Source organism: Leiobunum rupestre, chromosome 9 (genome assembly GCF_980474605.1).
Source record: "Leiobunum rupestre chromosome 9, qqLeiRupe1.1.hap1, whole genome shotgun sequence".
Classification (NCBI taxonomy): domain Eukaryota; kingdom Metazoa; phylum Arthropoda; class Arachnida; order Opiliones; family Sclerosomatidae; genus Leiobunum; species Leiobunum rupestre.
The window spans coordinates 14,055,540-14,076,820 of NC_143392.1; the positions used below are offsets into that span (position 1 = coordinate 14,055,540).

Below are 21,281 nucleotides of genomic sequence, written 5' to 3' on the forward strand. Positions count from 1 at the left end.
GCTCTGTTTATTTGGAAGCGTGTGAAACGACCAGCGCTTGCTTTAGCAATAAATTAAAAATGAAGAATAAGGAAATTGTTCTGTCTTGAAAATATTCCTTCCGATCGTTAAATGCTGGTCAAAAACATTATAATGACTATGCGCACTATGTCACTTAAAGGTCGCTTTTCATAAGTGAGCGGTTTTATTGGGCTTACTATTCGTTATTGATAAAATTATAATTGGAATAATTTATTTCTGGTCATTTTCTTTCTCAATGCAGTCATGTCTTTGAGGGTATTCACGCTCGATGTAAGTTTCCGTTGTTATACTTTTCATTTAAAAATCTCACTATTTTCGATTACGCAGTATTTTCCTTGGGTTACTGTGAAAAATGTGAACGGGATCTTGCATTATGGAGGAGCTTTGGTTGATTTTCTGGTCTACGTGGCAAAGTCGGCGAAAATTAAGTATTAAATTATTAATATTAATCTGTCAAAAGTTATTTTTCGAAAGTTTCCGTTAATCCCTTTTTTCGGTATTTCGTACTACCTGAAATATTTAAGTTCACTCTTGCAACTGAGATATTCATCGCTTTAAAATTCTAATATTATTAGCTTTAAGGGGGAAGAATACAGTAAAAGCCTCTTTTTCGTTCAAGCTGAACGTTTCTGTTTTAACAATTACATAATTGAATTATATTTTTCTTATTAAGCTGAATCTTCATCTAGTGCTTAAAATAATTTTGATAATTATAATATTAATAGTTAACGATGTATTATGTCCTAACTAAAGGATAGTTTGGGCGCTTGCCCAACTTGTTTAGCTCCGGGGTCCGAATTAAAACGTAATAACTTAATTACTTTTAAATTTAAAATTGTCCAAATTATTTTGGTCACTAAACAAGAGGCTGTTCTACACTTAAATATTAATTTTATAAGTTAAAATACAAAATTTAAAAAAGTTCAGTTTGAAATAGCGCGAAAGTAGACAATGGCCACTGTAGTCTTTCCCCTTAAACATGTAGTACTAGGTGAAATACTTTATATAATCAAACATCGTATTTATACACTTAAGAAATATTTTTATCAAAATTTGATCAAATTGTTTTCAAAATTAGGTCAAATATTTTTTTCACAAAATTAGGTAAAATATTTTTATAAAAATTTTATAAAATCTAAACTGCTAGATTTGATCAAAGTTTGATAAAAATATTTAATTAAATTATATTTCGATAAAATAATATTTAACAAAATTCTGATGTGTTATTTTAGCAAGTAAAACATTAGCAAATTCCGATAAAATGGTATTTCATCAAATAAAAATTAATCAAATTCTGATCAAATGTTTTTGGAGGAAGAAAATGTTTATCAAATTCTGATCAAATGTTTTTGGAGGAAGAAAATGTTTATCAAATTCTGATCAAATGTTTTTGGAGGAAGAAAATGTTTATCAAATTCTGATCAAATGTTATTTGATCAAGAAAACGATTATCAAATTCTGATCAAATGGGATTTGATCAAATAAACGTTTTTCAAACTTTGATAAATTTTATTTGATCACGTTAAATTATTTCATATTATGTGATCAAATACGGAACACAGTATGATCAAAAACATTTTATAATAATAATATTTCGATCAAATACTACTTCTTTTGATCAAATTACCAAAATTTTATAAATAAGTAAATATCTTTAGTAAATTAAGTTCATTCATGTGTGCTTCCGCGGTTCGCCACGAAATGAATGCCGGTTGACATCTGCCGCGACTAGATAAATATATTATAAACTTCTTTTATCTACGATCTTAGAAATAAAAAAATTACCTTAAACTACTTCCCAAATTCAAATAAGTATAAAAAAGTTGGGAAATGTAAACCTTGGAGGTATCTTCGGAGATTTAAATCTATATTTACGGTTAAAGTAGTTTAAGTACTTTTAAAAAGCTAGTTCTTACTCAACAAACTTTTATTTTATATTTATCCATAGATTTTCGTTCTTACAAACCCAAAATCAAACTCTAGGAAAGGGAGTTTCATGGACGAGTCTTACAAACTTACTGGCCAAAGACGTTAAGTATATTTTCTTCATGGATCGTCCCTAGGAAACGTTTTCTTTAAGTTTCTTTTCTTTTTCTTTATATTCACCCCTTCGTCTTAAATCATTTTCTTCCGGACACTTTTGTTCGGTATATTTTCAAAGTTAAATGAAGCACGCTAGATTCGGATTTTCCAGCCCTTTTTATTAGGTAAATTTACATAGGCACAATGGTCGCTTGAACTACGATAAAAAAGCGTCATTTCGAATGCCCCGGGGACGCGAATAAACACTCTTCTTTTGAACCCGAAAGATAAAAAGAGACCGCGGTGTTTGTGTGCTGGGTTAACGGAGAATATACAGCCGATGGCATTACCTTGTTTTCATGATTCCCGCAAGATAGACTCCACCTACTCGGAGAGAGCCTGCTTTCGATACGGAGTGTCTTCCCCCCTTACCAGGAGGAAGGGGGAAAGATTACACCAGGAAAGGCGAAGGGCATGCTTTTACTTCTGGTGTATCACGGGGCGAATAGGGTGCTGCCTACATATTCTCTGTTAACTTGAATATATTTTTGGTGAAATATAAAATGAGCCTTTTCCGCGTATTTTATCCCGATTTTCCGTCCATTATCGCTATGTCCTTACGTGAGAAATACTTTATAACCGGGCGCACTATTGTTAAGGACCAAAACGTACGCTTTTTCTAGGTTTTTTAGACCTCTACTAAAAGAAGATTACGACAAAAAGTAAAATTACCGGATAATTTGTATGTTCGTTTTCTCAAGAATGAATTAACGTTCACTGAGAAAATGGTGGAAGCGCCCCCTTCCCCTCGTGATATACCGAACAAAAACCACGCCTCTTATCTTTTATAGATAAAGGGGAAAGACAGTTAAGGGGGAAAGAAACACCGTACGCCTCGTAGTGGCAGCTAGGAGCAACAAACACAAGGAGAACGCAGCTAGCTTTTAAACACGCTAGCGCAGTGTTGTGTACAAATTTCATTGGACGAGTCTTTACGCTGCACCTTTTACTGAAAGGGGGAAGACAATTTCTTAATTTTCCCCTTCCGGCGGCAGCAGGCGCTAAAGCGTCTAACCAATGAAAACTGTACACAAGAAAATGCACGACTTGGGACGGGTTGCGTTCTCCTTGTGTGCGGTGTTGTGTTTGTTGCTCCTCTCTGCAGTGGCTATAGTTGCTTATTCTCAGTTTAATTTAATTTATTCTTGGGCTTTGAAGCGAGTCGGAAATACCTACTGTATTTTCCGTTGGATAAGCCCGTGCTTCAACGAAACGTGTATTTGAAGAATACCGTAAGCCTTCGTTTGAATGAGAGGTGGAAAATACTGTAATTTCTGTCAAGATTATGTGACACGGCGCATAATATTTAGAATGTGGTTTAAATAAAAATGTTGAATATTACAATTCTCCGGATCCGGCTCAATAACTCGAGTTATGGTAGGTTATTCTTTATCTAGCAACATGCGTATTAAAAAGCGCAAATACTAGTTTAAATTAAAACAGCGATGGGCGTGCTCCTCTCATTTTGTGCGAAATAGAGCGGTAAAATATCTTTTAAAAAGAGCGCAAAAAGGAAAAGAGACAAACAAAAATTTTCCCGCTCAAAAAAGAGCGAAAAGATAGGAGCAAAAATTGAGGAGCGATAGATTTCCCGCTAAAAAAAAAGCGAAAATAGAGGAGAAAAAATTTCCCCGCTCAAAATAGAACGAACATAGAGGAGCGAAAATTTTCCCGCACAAAAAAGAGCGAAAAGATAGGAGCGAAAATTTTCCCGCACAAAAAAGAGCGAAAAGATAGGAGCGAAAATATTCCCGCTCAATAAAGAGCGAAAAGAGAGGAGCGAAAATTTTCACGCTCAAAAAAGAGCGAAAATAGAGGAGCGAAACTTTTCCCTTTTATAACGGGGAGGAAACCATAAATATGGATTCACGAGTGACATAATGAAATATATTGCCATCGAAAAACTTATTAAATACAATAATTTATATAGAATAAGTTTGGACACAAATTATAGAAATTTAGAAAAATGAAATAAAACAAACGGATGAATAGGACTAATAATAAAGCTAATTACAATATATACAGCTCAAATAGTAATAAAGTTTAAAATTCTTCACTAACTAGAAATCGTTTTAATTCCTTATATCTTCGACTGACAAACCGCAAAGCGGGCGTGTCGATGTTATAGCAAGCCTCGACCTTAACTTTTTCCTTTCTGCTGTATAAAGCGAAACTGAAGTGCTTATCGAGCTCTTTTCTCCACTTCACGTGGGAGTTTTCAATACATCTGCGTATTTCGGGGAAGCACGGACTGATCCAAGAGCTAGCATCCTGATACTTCATATCCGGTGAACCAGTAAAACGAGATAGAGCGTGTAAATGGAAAATCATTAAGCATTAATTAATAAACGCCCTTAATCCGCGCTTTAATGACTTGAATGACTAACTTTAACGACGAACTTTGGTAGGCAAATTGACACAGAAACTTGGGAATATAAACTTCTGAATCTGATACCGCAAATATCCCCTTTCAAGTTCTGCCGGTATAATTGGCTTAACTCGAAATATTTAATGAAATCTCATAATTTTCGTACACATCATTTTAATTGCACGAAAGTTAATGTGAAATATTAATCTTGTGTACCTTTATTAATGTAAATTCACATACATAAATAAAATATTGTTCGCCGGTTAACAAAATAAATATCATCTTTCGTAGAACATGTGAACGATTACCGAGTCTAGCTTGTACCTCTCAAAATTACACCAATCACATTCCAGTCTACAAACTTCCAAATACTTTCCATTTTTGGAAAAACATATTAAAAAATGTTTGAACAAAGCAATTGAATCGATTTTATTTACTAAGTGATGAAGTAGGTTACCCGAGGATACAATCTTAGTACATGTTTGGACAATACTAACAAATTAATTTTAGTTATTTTTTGTCTGAAAAAGGATACACCATTAAAGAAATAGATGATAGTCAATATTTCTTAGTTGATATTTTGGTTTTTGATGCACTGTAACTTCACCGGCGCGGTTTACCATTAAGTGCGGTAAAGTGTATAAAACCCAATAGTACTTTTGTGCCCCTTCAAATATTTTCCATCCGCAGCTACTGCTCTTAAAAACATACCTACAAAGTTATAATAAAAAAGTAATATAATATGCTTGGCAATCTCGACCTTGAAAATGATCATCGCGACCTTCAAAAAACGATCTTTTAAATTGGATATTTGAGAACTCCGCCTTTAGACAATGTTTAACACAATTTTACCTAGGAGCAACAAACACAGCACCCCACACAAGCAGAGCGCAACCCGTCAAAAATCGTGCATTTTCTTGTGTACATTTTTCATTGTTTAGACGCTTTAGCGCCTGCTGCCGTCGGAAGGGGAAAATTCGGAAATTTTCTTCGCCTTTCTGTAAAACGTTCAGCGTAAAGGCTCGTCCAATGAAATTTGTACACAAACCTGCGTTAGCGTGTTTAGAGGCTAGCTGCGTTCTCCTTGTGTTTGTTGTTCCTAAATGTTACGATGTATATATTTTTAAGTCAGTTTAAATTGCTTTTGAAAACGGCCGTTATTTTTCATACAATCAGGAGGCCGACTTGATTCTACTGCCTTATCTGATAACGGAAGATCGACTGAAGAAATTCTCGTTCAGCGCCGAAATATACTACGTAAGGGTCGGGATCTTGTCCGGAAAACCCTCCAAGAAGGGCATCGATTCCTTCGCCCAACTGTTCCCCTTCACACTCGAGGTAAAAAAATTTCACCTTATAAAAAAATATTTTCCCCTGAATTTGCATATATAAAACATACGTCATTATATACGCCTGGGAGGATTTCACAGGCATGCATTATTCAATCTAGTAAATTACTTAAGTCTTTTTAGAAAATTTTGCAATATTTTCTTTGACAGAAGCACTCAAGCGCTTCAAAATAGCAATTTTGCATAATTTGAAAATTCTTGGAAATCATGGATAGGTTTACAAATATGTCTAATATCAAAGATAATTAAGACCTCGAACGGTCGTACCCTAGATTCAAAATCACTGCCTCGTGCGTGGTCTCCAAAAACATTGGCTTCTTAATTATCATGGTAACCAACTATAGATAACGCCCTACAGCAACCGACGGCGGAAGACACGTTACAAAACCGTCAAACGGAAGAGTGCACGAAAAGAGCGGCTTTTCAATTGGCCGAAAAATAGCCAATGACGATTCAGTCTTGCAGAGCCGATGATCACCCATCTGGACTGAGTCATCCTTGGCTGTTCTTTCACCAATTGGAGAGTGGCATTAAATAGCTACACTTAGACCTGCCTCTACGACAGCCACGTAGTTAGGCAATCTATGTACGTACTTCTATATTCATGGACACATTGGTCTTATGAAAAATTCAATAGTTGCCCTAAGATATTTTGAAGAATATAATGTATGCTCATCTCCTAAAACGTCAATCAAATCAACTCCTCCCCTCCACCAGATTGTGAGCAAGCATGCTCCTCCCCTAAAACGGCAATCAAATCGGCTCCTCCCCATCCACCAGATTGTCAGCTAGTATGCTCCTCCCCTAAAATGGCAATCAAATCGGCTCCTCCCCTCCACCAGATTGTGAGCAAAAATGTTCCTCCCCTAAAACTTCAATCAAATCGGCTCCTCCCCTCCACCAGATTGTGAGCAAAAATGTTCCTCCCCTAAAACTTCAATCAAATCGGCTCCTCCCCTCCACCAAATGGTGAGCAAGCATGCTCCTCCCCTAAAACGTCAATCAAATCGGCTCCTCCCCTCCACCAGATTGTGAGCAAGCATGCTCCTCCCCTAAAACGTCAATCAAATCAACTCCTCCCCTCCACCAGATTGTGAGCAAAAATGTTCCTCCCCTAAAACGTCAATCAAATCGGCTCCTCCCCTCCACCAGATTGTGAGCAAGCATGTTCCTCCCCTAAAACGTCAATCAAATCGGCTCCTCCCCTCCACCAGATTGTGAGCAAGCATGCTCCTCCCCTAAAAAGTCAATCAAATCGGCTCCTCCCCTCCACCAAATGGTGAGCAAGCATGCTCCTCCCCTAAAACGTCAATCAAATCGGCTCCTCCCCTCCACCAGATTGTGAGCAAGCATGCTCCTCCCCTAAAACGTCAATCAAATCAACTCCTCCCCTCCACCAGATTGTGAGCAAAAATGTTCCTCCCCTAAAACGTCAATCAAATCGGCTCCTCCCCTCCACCAGATTGTGAGCAAGCATGTTCCTCCCCTAAAACGTCAATCAAATCGGCTCCTCCCCTCCACCAGATTGTGAGCAAGCATGCTCCTCCCCTAAAACGCCAATCAAATCAACTCCTCCCCTCCACCAGATTGTGAGCAAGCATGCTCCTCCCCTAAAACCTCAAGGCACGTCATGGAAGGGGGGAAGGAAAACGGATGCGGTCTTATTTTACACGTCACTGGCGTATGATTCAAGACGTACGTTTTAGGAAACCAGACCAATAAGATAGTCTTTTAAGGGGAGGAATATTAATAGAAAGTTTTAGCCATAGAGAATCTGATTTAAAGGGTTGAATATGTATTGAAGGAAATTTATATAATGCTTCTAAATTCTAGGATTGGTCTATTAATTTTTCAGACTCAGGCTAACGAAGCCACTTATTGAGATTTAGAAGTCTGACTTTTGTTAACGTAGTGTATTCATTGGGCTTTTAAGATTGATTCTTGGAAATAACCGAAATATATATTCAAGCAAATGTTTACGTCCAAGTTTCTATGGCCATGAGATAATTCCCAGATAGTCGAGCGATAATAAGTAGCTCGTTTCCAGTTTGAGGGTTCCCATATTGCCTCTTAATCATTGGGTATTCCGTAAAGAACGATTTAAAGGTTACGTCCCAAAAGACAAAACTAAACTTGTGAGGGTCTACAAAGATACGTTCTACAATTTTTTAAACAGCTATTAATATACAGTAATTTCACCTTGTTGCTTTGGCTATGGCCGCCATTTTGTGTGGGTTTTTTCCTCTATGCGAAAAAGCATGGATACCGTCGTGTCACGTGAGACTGAATTCACTGAATAGACAAAATATTTAACTCTGATTAAATCTAATGAAACTACAATAATTGCCTTTTTGGCATTATCAGATAGACCTAAAATTTGTACCCCAATATCCTCTAGAGGGCGCAATTGTTTTAAGAAAAAGACTCGAGTTTGCGGGAATCCCATTTGCTCTTTCAGTCACGCGTTTAGTTCAAGACTTTCCTTTTATTTACTTTTGGTATAATATAATCCAAATTTGTCTTATTGCATGTGAAATATTTGTCTGTTTGCTCTAACTTGTGCCATGAAATTCCATAACCTCTTCTTCCTATTTTCTACCAAATCACGAAGGTCTTTTTCGTCTTCGTGCTGTTGCTCTGGGCGATCTCGGTAATTACCAAGTACAGCGAATACGTCTGCTTGTTGAGAACGGCGCCTGAAAGAGGAGGACATCAGCAACCACGACCCCCGAGCGTTTCCAAATGCGCTTGGTCCTTCTTCGCAGCCTTTTTCTCCGAAGGTATGCGCCTATGCTCGCTCGGCTTCCTTAAATATTCCAATTACTTTGAAAAACTTTGTTCTTTCTTTTCCGGCATATGGAAGAAGGGACTTCTTTGTCCTTGAGTTCCACTCCTTCCAAATTGGTGGCTTCTACTTGGTGGCTGTCCATTATCGTCCTTACTTCGCTCGTTAGCGGCACTATGAAGGCCAAGTACACCGTCTCCGTCGATATACGAATAGATAGCGTTCAAGATGTTATTAATTCTCCGTCTATTCGTCCCTTGATCAGGAAAGGCACGGCGTACGAGGAGTATTTTCAGGTATACTTTTAGTAGGATTTGCAGTCTCTCTCATCTTTTTACCTGGTGTTGGTTTGCCTATAGGCGTTTCACCAATTAACTCGTAAATAGACGCGTAAATCGCGGGGTAGTGGAAAGTGAGTATTAGCAAAAGTAGCATAAGATCTTATGCTACTTTTGGTATTAGGCATAAAGGCTGGTTTTCATTAATACAAAAACTCGACGACGGCGATCATCGACGCAAAAAAAAACCCCGTTAGACCTAAAGGCTGGTTTTCACTATAGCAAAAACACCAAGAAACTGAGCGCCGGCACAGAAAAATTGTTTTAGGCCTAACGAGGGTTTTTGCGTCGACCGTCACCGACTCACCGTTATCGAATCCTTGCCCCTTGCAGTACGCTAAAAACGCCAAGATACTGGGCGCCGGCACAGAAAAATTATTTTAGGCCTAACGAGGGTTTTTGCGTCGACCGTCACCGTTATCGAATCTTTGCTCCTTGCAGTACGCTAAAAACGCCAATATACTGAGCGCCGGTACAGAAAAATTGTTTTAGGCCTAACGAGGGTTTTTGCGTCGACCATCACGTTTTTTTGCCCCTTCCACTAGACTATAAACGCCAAGAAACTGGGCGTCGGCAGAGAAAACTTTTATTATGCCTAATGGTAATTTTTTTGCGCCGACGGTCACCGTCATGGAATTTTTGCCCTAGTGAAAACTAGCCTTTAGGCTGAAATGTAACTTTTAAATCTAACGCTCACCATCGCGGCGTTTTGGCTATAGTAAAAAGTAGCATTTAGGCCTAACGGTTTGTTTTTTGCGTCGGCGCAAAGGCGTTTTTGCCTTACTGAAAACAAGCCCTTTAGCCTAATACATTTTTTTTGCTCGCCGTCATGGCATTTTGTCATTTTGAAAAATTAAATACGGTCTTAAAGTTAATGTTGAACATGTTCACTTGGTTTGGCTTTGGTATGAATGGTCTTAGTCGATAATTCCAAATAACGGTCAAAAACACCGCCGATCAGTTTAGTAAAATAGTTTCGGCGGCGTAATCGTCGGCCATTTTCGGTATGGAGATACAGGCCGGATGGCAGGCAAGGCTGCCAGATTTCGATAGACCGAAAACAGCCAACTCTCTCAAGTGTTTTCGTTTTCAAAACGAAAATTTTGCGGCGTAGCTATCGACTAAGACTATTGTAATTGGCTCCTTTGACTAGCCAGGCAAATATGGTAACTGACCAACCGAAAATATTTAGACCAGTAGGCGGGAAAACTAAAAGAAACCGTTTTATTGATTCGCGTATTGTATTAGGATGCATTGTAAATTTTTGGGAAATTACTCATTATTTTCAAAACATTGAAATTGAGTAAAAAATTAAAGATTAAAAAAAAGTATAACGCTATGCTTTGCAAAAGGGTAATAAAACAATAACTTTGAATGTAATAAATTTAGCAGAAAATTAAAGCGGAAATTCTTTTTCGAAAATCGCCAAAAAGGCAAATATCGCATTTTGGAACTTAGGTGCCTTAGTTTTTTACCCATTATCAATTTTTTGAGATACCAGGTATTGTAAATATGGCAAAGCCAAGAAATAAAAAGGTTAGTCTTTTTAACTTGAGTATTAAAGCAAGTGGCGGCTCTATCAAAAAATATAAAAAAATTTAAAAAAAATGCTTCTAAAAGCGCTTCTAGGTGGCAGCACCTTCCGCGGACTTAATGCAAAGCCGAGTTGTCTGAGACATGGACTAATTAACACAGGGACACCTCGTTTCCGAATATTTGCTTCGGGTGATTGTTAAATGTGCGCTCTGGCGAAGAACTAACGGAAACTAGGGTCAAACGGGGATGAGAATTTCTCTATTGTAATATTGATTTTATTTTGTAGATGATGATGATGATTTAGGGTCAAGGGAATGGTATAATAAAAACACTCCACTAATATGCTGTTTACTGCTGAATTTTGTTTTTTTTCATTTTCCCAATAAAAATATAATCGAATGCTAAAAAACCATCATAAAACGTATGGTCGCGGGAAAATAATAATAAAAAATAAACTGAGATAGAACCGTCTGCTATTTTTTTTTCAAAATTCAGAAGTGATATTGAAAACGACTAGATGGCGGTAGTCGTTTCCTTTTTTTTTGACCCGAGTAAAATTCTGTGACTTCTGTCGGTGGGGGATAAAAAGAGGAAGAGCATTTATTAAGGATCTTTCGGAGCTCCCTATACACTCTTTTACGAAGTCGGCCATTTCCTTACAGGCCTAATTTAAAATAGTACAGGCAAGGGTGCCTGGACGTGCTCATCAGCTCGAGACGTCGCGTGCACTATTTGAAATCAGACCTGTAATAAAATGGCAGCTCTCACAAATAAGGATATAAAAGAGTGTATAGGAATAATACAGGGTGTTAACTAAAAAACGATACAGAGCCAATTACTCAAAATGTGTTTTATGTAAGAATTTGAAATTTGCAGGTTACATAGAGGGCGCAGGGGGACAAATGACAATGAAAATTTCAATGACCTTGAATCAGGTCTTCTAGGTCATTCAAATTTTATCTCGAGAACCATTAGGATTAGAAGATAGGTTCCAATTAGAAATGTGTTCTACGTTTAATTTTAAGTCTAAATGGTTTTGACTCGATCTAATTTGACCAAAACCATAAGGTCGTGTGTGGTATTCTAATCAAGACACGACTTTTAAGGGCTTATAAATCGAAAACTACCACATCTAATGAATCAAAATTGTCGTGACACTCTTAATCTGAGTGGGGGAGTTCAAAATTTGTAACATATGATGACCTTGAAAAATTATTTCAAGGTCATTCAAAATTTATCTCGAGAACCATTAATATTAGGAGAATGTTTCCAAATAGAAAAATGCCCGCCAAGGTTTTTTTAAGTCAAATAACCTTTTACCCGAGGTAAATAAACCAAAAAACCCCAACTGTATAGGAACGGGGTGTCCCTGCGTTAATTAGTCCATGTCTGAGATCTATTGGATTCCCGAAACCACATAATAAGTTAATAATCAATTTAATCATGTGATTCCGAAAAGACAATCAACGCCACCCACACCTTTTAGGCTAGATTTTGATGCTTAGTCAACTTGTTTTGATTTATACGCTAACGACATCTAGTGCGAGCGAATGCGACTAGACTTGGTTTAAGAGCAACGGTAACAAGAATTCACAGTTTTAAGAAATTTATGAACTATTTAATAAGAAAGAAAAGAAGAAACTAGAAAATGAAAATAAATAAGGAATATTTTTACGCAACACTATGGGCTTTTGCATTTCCGTGTTAATTGGAATACTACCTACGGTATAATAACGAAGGTCGTGATTGGAACGTTCCTTCGAGCGTGCGTCGCGCGCCGTTTCTAAGCTACTAGCATCTACAGCATAGTTTGTGTAAAAGGTTTCCACGAGCTATTATAAGTCTGCAATTGACCTAACCATGAAGTCAGTAGTTGAAAGTTTACCAAAAACCCCTGTTTTATCTTCCATGGAAACATTCTACTTCCGTTTAAAAATTTTTTTGGGTGTCTGCTACTATTTCTGCAACTATGAAGGGAACTCTAAATATGGGTATTTATTGGCAATGACGGCTCCAGGAGTTTTTGGCCAAGTAAGTCAATTACGTTGAGCCCAAATGTTTTCGCAAATTTTCAATATTTGCGCCGCTTTTCACATGATTTTGGGGGACCTTTAGAAATTCCAAAGGGGCCATGCTCTATCTGTCGTAACCCCCGGAGGCCCTAGAGGTTATAGGTGGGTCCAATAGTTTCGCATATTTACTACCCGGGTTATCATAAGCTTTAGGTAACGGTCGATTGTCAATTTTGAATATTTCTCAAAAATCTTAGAAAACGTTCTACATAATATAATTCGTCTTTCGCTATACTGTTAGTTTTATTCGCTTGAAACATGTAGCTTCGCAGATTTCTTTTGATTTTTCATAAATCGTTTTATGAAAAAAAGTAGTTTGGGGGCGAAAGAGATAAAACTTTATATATCAATAAATAAAATATTCTTCAGGCGGCCAAGGTTCATTTTACATTAGAAATTTAAAAATAGGAGACTTTTCACGTTTATTTTTTTGCATAATCTTTCGTGAGTTGAACTTTTATTTCAGTTCTTACGTAAAACATTGCTTAAAATAGTAATAAAAGCAGTAGCGGATTAAACAATAGGGGTAAGCCTTGGGGACCCAAACCTTCTACAAGGAAGGGCGTGCGAGATGAGCCTATAGAGACACTAAGGTCCGAAGGGCCTTATTCAAGCTCAAGCCTAGAGGTCCGAGTGCTATTCCCATCTAAATGAGCGCCATCTAGTACAACTAAATTCATTAAAATCGAACCACGTCTTCCGCTGTAGATGTTGGCTTCCACGGAAGCAATTTGTGAATTGGTCTATAAGTTACAAGAATTTACCTTTGATGTTGACGTGTTTGCTATTCTGCAATTTTGATTTGTATATGTCAATACTGTATTTCCCGGGAATTCCAATTTCTCCGCGTGTGGCGGGGCACCTCGGGCTGATTTAAGGATCAATGCAGCACCCTGTATGAAGTTAATACTGGTGCGCTTAAAGGGAAATCGACTTTCTATACGTGTAGGCTACATTTTACACCCATTAACATAGAATATGAAGCCTACTGGGGAACCGAGAGCCTCCGATTGTACTGGATTCTTGTCCCGCCCCCCCCCCTTACCAGCTCACAAATTTGCCCCGAAGTTGTATCTTGAGATTTTACAATTCGATGTATTCTGATTAAATTGCACTCTCGCTTATCTTTAGGAATTTCAATAATTTCGATGAATTCAACTTTAAATGTTCGAAGACTTTAAAATTAAACGCTTTAAATGTATATTACACAGTAAATTTATCACGAAAGATTTCCGATCTGCGTTTATGTTCCAGAAAGAACCGTTTTTATCAGAGGTATATAAATATGTAGTAGTATCCAAGTGTAGAGTGGGGTGGCGGAGTGGTTAGCACTTTCGCTTCGCAGCAAGAGGAGCCGGGTTCGATTCCAGCTTGTGGCACTGGGTGAAAACTCGGAACAACTCCTTCTGCGTTGAGTTTGCAAGTTCTCTCCCCACTAATTTAAGGGGTTTTCCCCCGAGTTCTTCGGTTTCCCCTTCCATAAAAACTTGTCTAGGTTAACGGTAATAGCTAGTGTAGGGAGCTGTTGGCTCGATCGCGTGGCATGCAGGGCTTGCCACCACCCTCCTACGCGTTGTAACCCGGCCACCTGAATTAAAGGCTTCAAAAGTCGCATGATGACTTAGGCCTAAGGTGGTGCCTTGGGTATTAGCCTAGCTGATTATTATTATTATTATTATTTATTATTATCTAATGCTATTCGTTTGAAACACATATAATTCTCTGATTTTTCAAAACATAGTACAGAAATACGTTATAGTTATTACAAATAAATAATATGGCCTATTAATAATTAAATATCTATATTTTACATCGTTAAATATTAAGCCCTTCTACGGTGTGCACAATTATACCAATATTGTCCGCTCTCTCTTACGATTTGTGACATTTTCGGCGCTGTTTAGTGGTTTTTTGCAAAGGTAATAATTAAAGTTATTTGTGGTATTTCGTAAAGAATACGGTGGAGGTTATAGTTATATTTAAAACGTAACAATATTTACTTTTTGTGGGAACATACCTCTTTGCCCGTCCCTGATACGCCTTTAACTCCCTATTTCAAATGTATTTTTCGTCTTGTTCACCCTCTACCAACTCTTAGAATTCCGAAGAGACGTTGAAACGGCAAGTATGGTTGCGAGCCCGTGAGATGGGAGGACTTATAAGTACCGGAGACATGGAGCGCAACTTGTCGGATATCGTCAACGGCAATAGCGTCTTGATCACCGGCCACGACGACGTGCCCAAACTGGTCAGCAAGTTTTGCACCAATTCCCGCGACCCGTCTCTGGAGAGCGCTTTCTACCTGAGCGGCAAATCCATTTTCTGGCAAGCAGTTGGTCTGCCTTTGAGACGAGGGATCGACACTCGTTTTAAGGAGACACTCGACGATAAGTGAGCCGATTTTCTACGCTTAAGCGTCAAATTCAATCGCCGTACCTAACTCGAAACTTTCAGAATTCCCCGAACCCATTTTATCCATAACTGATGAAGCACTTCTAAATATGAGTATTAAATTGATTCTACGCTCGATTGACTAGTACTTACGTAGAGTATATTTATACATAATTCTTGTACTTACCAAAGTTTTGTTTATAAGCCAATGATTTATTTTGTAATTAGTAATTCTGTCCATATATAAATAAATATAAATATTGAACGCTTTAAGATTATCTATGGAAAAATATTAACTAAAAACTAATTAGATAAACAGAGACACGTATGGAATTATTTGAAAATTATTTAAAAATAAAATAACAGAGTGAAAATTACAATCTAATCGTTAACAATTATATATACACATTGTAAAAAAACAAGTTGGCAAGTCAAAATATACCTCTCCTCGTAAGAGTTTCTAATTTTCAATGAAGCGTAACATGCATCCGTGGTTCTGTGGTAGAACGCTCACCTGATTTGCAGGAAGGCTTTGGTTCGAGTCCCGTCCGATACCAATACTAATTGTAAAAAGTTATACTACACCCAATGACAACAAATAGAGGGCGCTTTTGAAAAGACCTTTTCCCTAATTCTAAGAAACTGCGTTCGCAGCGATTACACTTTGTCCCGAAAATTCGTACGCGTTCGCAGCCCAGACAGACACACACTCCGACAGACACGGTGATTGTAATTCCCCTCCTAGGAGACTATGTCCCCTCGGAGAGGTAAAAATTGCGCAAGTTTGCAAGTTTGTTGAGGTTAACGGTAATAGTAAGTGTAGGGAGCTGTTGGCCCACTTGGTATGAAGGGCTTGCCTGGAATTAAAACATTAAAAGTCGTTAGATGATTTGTTAGTGCCTTGGGTATTATCCAAGCTTATTATTATTATTATTCGATTGAATCAGCCTAGCAAAGGCAGGTGTAGATATCATGTATCGATTAATATCTGAAACTGCCTCCGCCGTTTGCATGGAGAGTAACCTAAGTCCTAATAAGGTCGGGTGGTGGTGGGAACTACCGCTGTCAGAGAGACAGTGATGGGCACCGCTCCTCGCATTGTGAGCGCTTTTGTTATTATGAGCAAAATTGAGCGGCATTTTTTTTTAAAAGAGCGCAAAACGAAAATGAGAGGAGCGCTTATTTTACCGCAACAAAACGAGCGGAAAGAGAGCTAGAGCGCTTATTTTACCGCTCAAAAAAGAGCGGAAAGAGAGGAGCGTTCATTTTACCGCAAATAATGGCAAAATGAGAGGAGCCCTTATTTTACCGCTCCACAAAGACTGGAAAGAGAAAAGAGCTTATTTTACCGCTCTAAAATGAGCGGAAAGATAGGAGCGCTAATTTTACCGCTCAAAAAAAAGCAGAGATATGAGCGCTTATTATACCGCTCAAAAATGCGGGAGCGTGAACGTGAGCGGTTAATACACTAGCGAATGCGAGCGGTAAATGAGATGAGCGGCTCTTTGACGAAAATGTTCAACACAATCAAAAGATTGCTTCCAGATAAGAAGACAGTACTGGTTACAGCGGTAGTAGATAAACTTTATCAAGGCACGGAAACGGGACTAAGAGAAAGAAAGAGAGAGCTGTACAATCGTAAATGTACCTGTACTCTTCGGGTAAGCTAGTGCGAAACTACGATTAGGGACACTGCGTGGCGGTTTTCAAGCATCTTTCGAAACCTACCTTCAGACCCGGCTCTTTGTCTTAGCAGAATCATAGACAAAAATAATTTTCGGAGTTATTTAAAAGGAAAATTTAGACGTTTCCTTGAATACGGTGTACTAATGTAGAAGAATTTTTAGTGTGCGCAATCTGTACGTTCTTCTTACACGAATTCTAGAGCGGGCTTCACCACATTATTTTCTTTAATGTTTGAATTTCCAAAAAAGTAATTGGTGTTTCCATAAAATGAAATATTTTTATCTACGTCTTAAAGCAGGTGGCGGGTGTATAAAAAAATACAAAAATGCTTCTAAAAGCGCTTCTAGGTGGCAGTACCTTCCGGGACTTAAAGCGAAAGGCGAGTATTCTGCCGTCTATTGGATTCCCGAAACCACGTGTTTAATAAGTTAATAGACACGTGATTCCGAAAAGCCAATCAACGCGAGAAGCTCCCAATTGGCCACACCTTTTACGCTAGATTTTGATGCTTACTCAACTTGTTTTGATTATTGCTCTAACGACATCTAGCGTGAGCGAATGCAAATAGACAGGAGCTACCACTTGCTTCAATGCTTGAACCATAGAGATAGAAAATAAGTAGAGGCCCAACCAGGGGGGGGAGAGCTTCTTTCTGTTATGGAAATTTCATCCCCCCCCCCGTGGCATGTGTTATATGGAAGAAGTACGTAGCGCCACCACACCGTTCTGGAGGAACTAGAAATAGTCGTAAGAAACCAACTACAGCTTTAGAAAACCAAACTTTTTAGGCTCTAAGGAAGTTTCTGTAACTTGTAATAGGCTTTATTATCATAAATAAAGTAGAATTTTTTGAAGTTTGAAATATTACTTTTTTTACATACAATTTTGAATGAATTATAATAATCTAATTATAGTAATTACGTAAATTTAAATAAATCTTAAAATGGTTGAAGCTTGTGAAGTTCCAAATTGGATTTTCAATTGAGATTCAACAAAACCGGGATAAAAGTATACAATTTCAAGTGTTTAATAATATTAGTGATAACGGTATATACAAAAACAACTTTATAGCGGACTTGCAGCTAACATAATGATTTGTTCAGTTCGGAGACACTCGAGATTAATAATATACATCTAGCACCTGCTGGTGCACGGAAACATTAAAACTCCCAAAAACATTTTCTGATGTCCAAGATGATACGTTCTATGGTTTCGACACTCGAGTTAGAAGTGTCATCCTCAGATAAAGAATAAACAGAAGAAAATAGTTGCCCTAATAATTAATATTCCGTGATTAATGTTATTTAAAATTTGTAGTCAGTATGGATGGACTTTGATTAATCTCTAAAAAACTATCTCCATGAAATGAGAAAACGAAAGCTTTTATTGAATAGACGAAAGATTTGGTCCAACTTCAACAGAACTGTTTAAATTTTGACACCAAACTGGATTGAAGAGTAAAAAAACAGCAATACCCTCAGTTACTACAACTGACAGTTCATTTTTATTCTCCGAAAGTATACGATTTCTTGAGAAAACACCTATGTTTACCACATCGCAACCCTCTATAGGACTAGATAAAGCTGAAAGTTTTAACTACATTAAAAATGAGAGTGACAAATCAGATCATCAACTTTTATTAGCATTATCTATAATCAAGAAACATACTGAATGGACAGGAAATTAATCTCAAGACACTGACGAAATTGCAACATCAGCCGTTGTATTTATGGCTGTGGCTATCAAAGGCCATTGGAAAGTTCCCATAGGATACTTGCAAATATAAGATTAAGAAAAATCAGCAGATACATCAACGATAGTCAAAAGAAGCAGTTCGAAGAAAACTTACCACAATAATCCTTTTCCAAGGACAATTTTGTATGCAATGCCAGTCTATCAGAAATATATTATTACGATTGATAGTCGTATTTAATCTTGAATATTTGAGGTAAATTTACCTTTTTTCTTTCGAAATATCGACGTGGTATATTCCCATTCGATCGAAATCCCATTCGACCGAATTCAATATGTTTCCGAAATATAGCCCAAAAGGCGGATTCGGTTCATTGGGACCTTTTGTTTTGTTTTTTACTTTTGCCCCGAGATATAGCAGGGTACGCAAAAAACGTTATACCTAAACAAAATTGCTACAGGTGTATTAACGGTAAGGTTAGGTTAGGTTAGGTTAGGTTAGGTTAGGTTAGGTTAGGCTAGTCTCTCACTTCCCTAGGGTGGCGCGCTTTTATAAATATATTTATGCTTTGAACTTTTTATTTATATCAAGAATACAATAATTCGAACAATTTCATTTTTTAATGTGAATGGTTAAGTTTGTATCAATTGCGTCGAGTAAGGCTAACGCGACTTCTTCATTCGATTTTTTCGGATTTTTTTGTTCTTCGTGATAGTTTTTAATTGCAAATCCGTAGCTTTCGTTATATAAGAAGTAAACCTATTTAAAAACGTCTCATAAAAACGAAATTTGATGCACTATAAAAATAATATAAACGTGCAATATTGGGCTGTAAATCGCACAATTGGGGTATTTTCTATCGATTGGGACTCAATGTTAAATCGTTTTCGAACGAATGGGATTTCGGTCGAATGGGACCAAAGCATCGACGTTGTTTACATCCTGCAATGACATCGTAGAGCCCAGCTGGTTGCCATAAAGGGGGTTTAGTTTCTTAGAAGGCCGTTTGTGGCGTCACATGTATTCTTCCCTATAACGCATAGGTCGCAAAGGTGGATATCACCGCGGAACAAACCCTTTGGGCCTCTACTTATGTTCTATCTCTATGGATTGAACGTTTTGAATACTTAATTGACACTCGCGTTTCGCACGTTGTCTTCAAATTTCAAAATCTTTGTCGACTCGAGCGCGTGCTGTCTATCTTCAAAAACTGTAATTATAGTGAGTTGCAGGCTAAGAAAGACAAAATATATAGTACAATCGGCGCAATTATGCCTCAGATCGTTTCCGGTCATTCCACCGCGCGAAATTTGAATTTGGACATTTTACGGTCAAATTCGAATTTTGCTCTTTTTGTCGTCTTTTAGCGCCATCTAGAGACCGAAATTGGAATCTTTATTTTTCAATTTCATAATTGTGGTGGCGAGCAAATTTAAAAGATAAGGCATTCCTATCATTCTTAAATTTAAAATAGTATGTATAATTATTTATTTTTGTAAATTTATTTCTACGTCTTACCAGTTAAATCAGCAGTTTCTTTTAAAATAGTTACCACGCTTTCTTGGGGGTAACGTTGTCTTAATGAGCTATAGACGTTTAAAATTATATTTTTCTCTTTACTTGTTAACAATAAACCTTTATCATGCTTTTTATAGTAACCTCTTGGGATATTTAAAATATTTGGAGCTTCAATTATCGAACCTTCTTTAGCTGTATTCAGTAATTAAATTTGTGACAACATGAAATTAAAAAATAGATTCCAATTTCGGTTCCTAGATGGCGCGAAAAAACGATGAAACTCACGAAATTTGAAATTGACCGTAAAGTGGTCAAATTTAAATTACGCGCGGTCGACTGGCCGGAAATGAACTGTACTATATATTTTGTCTTTCTTAGCCTGCAACTCACTATAGTGACTTATGTATTTTATAGAAACACCTTTTTGTGTATGATAACGTCGTGATAAACGTAACTTAAAGGGAATATAGCCTCAAGTATTTGGTGTCGAACACCAACGTTTGCAGCTCCTGTCGCCCTTGCCTTAGGCTTTAAAAATGTTTGGCGCCACAGGACAGGGAAATTGGATAATTTTATGGGGTCTTCCATAAAGATTGCTTTGCAGGTTATATTCCCTTTAATATCAGAAATGTATAATAGGTTTATTACCAGAAAAGTATACATGTTGGTTTTTAAAATGAAACATGACTCAAACGTTACCGAGTCTTACACTTCGCTTAAAGCGGTAAAATGTAAAAATTACACCGCGAAGGGATATTTAAATATTCATCAAGCATATTTTCCCGATGAAATAGTATTAGAAAACCAATTTGAGTCGTCCTTCGCCTCGCACTATTTTTCCTTACACGTTGTAGCACTTTAAAATATTTTGGAAAAGTAATGGGGATTTTAAATTATGGTTAAGTTGTCTAGGGGTAATTAATTAGAATAATTGAGATTAGAATTAAGTGTTACATTAAATAAATAAAACAAAAAATGCACTGTGGTGAAAATTAAAACGAAAGTTCATTCGACATGGAAAATCAAGAACTATGGTAGCGAGAAGAAAATTAAATTTATAGCCTGTCAGTTCAATCCCGGACGGACCCCAAAATGTAGCACTTTTAAATATTTTGGTAAAGTAATGGGGATTTTAAATTATGGTTAAGTTGTCTAGGGGTAATTAATTAGAATAATTGAGATTATAATTAAGTGTTACATTAAATAAATAAAATAGGGAATTATATGGTTACTATAATAAAATAATGAATAAACATAAGAAGCAAATCAAAAGTATGTACAACAAATAAATATATTTACACGAACACAAAAATAGTATATTTACAAAATCATGTCCGTCTCGCGGAAGCTTGTCCGAGAGGGCCAAAGTCACGGCACGCACAACAATTTAAAACTGCATCGCGTCTTCTTGGTCGCGTTCTCAATTTTGTCTTTTCCTCGCT

At 37.2% G+C, this 21,281-nt stretch overlaps 1 protein-coding gene across 1 annotated transcript in view; it reads left to right on the forward strand.

Moving 5' to 3' along the window:
• The first annotated feature begins 246 nt into the window (after positions 1 to 246).
• LOC149926618 (glutamate receptor 2-like) overlaps positions 247 to 21,281 on the forward strand; it is a 35,895-nt gene continuing 14,860 nt past the window's right edge. Inside the window, exons 1-7 of the mRNA XM_090158992.1 lie at positions 247 to 291; positions 349 to 449; positions 1,970 to 2,051; positions 5,648 to 5,809; positions 8,432 to 8,600; positions 8,684 to 8,901; positions 14,650 to 14,942. Coding sequence (XP_090015118.1) covers positions 265 to 291; positions 349 to 449; positions 1,970 to 2,051; positions 5,648 to 5,809; positions 8,432 to 8,600; positions 8,684 to 8,901; positions 14,650 to 14,942 — 1,052 coding nt within the window. The 5' untranslated portion in view covers positions 247 to 264. The remainder of the gene's footprint in view (positions 292 to 348; positions 450 to 1,969; positions 2,052 to 5,647; positions 5,810 to 8,431; positions 8,601 to 8,683; positions 8,902 to 14,649; positions 14,943 to 21,281) is intronic.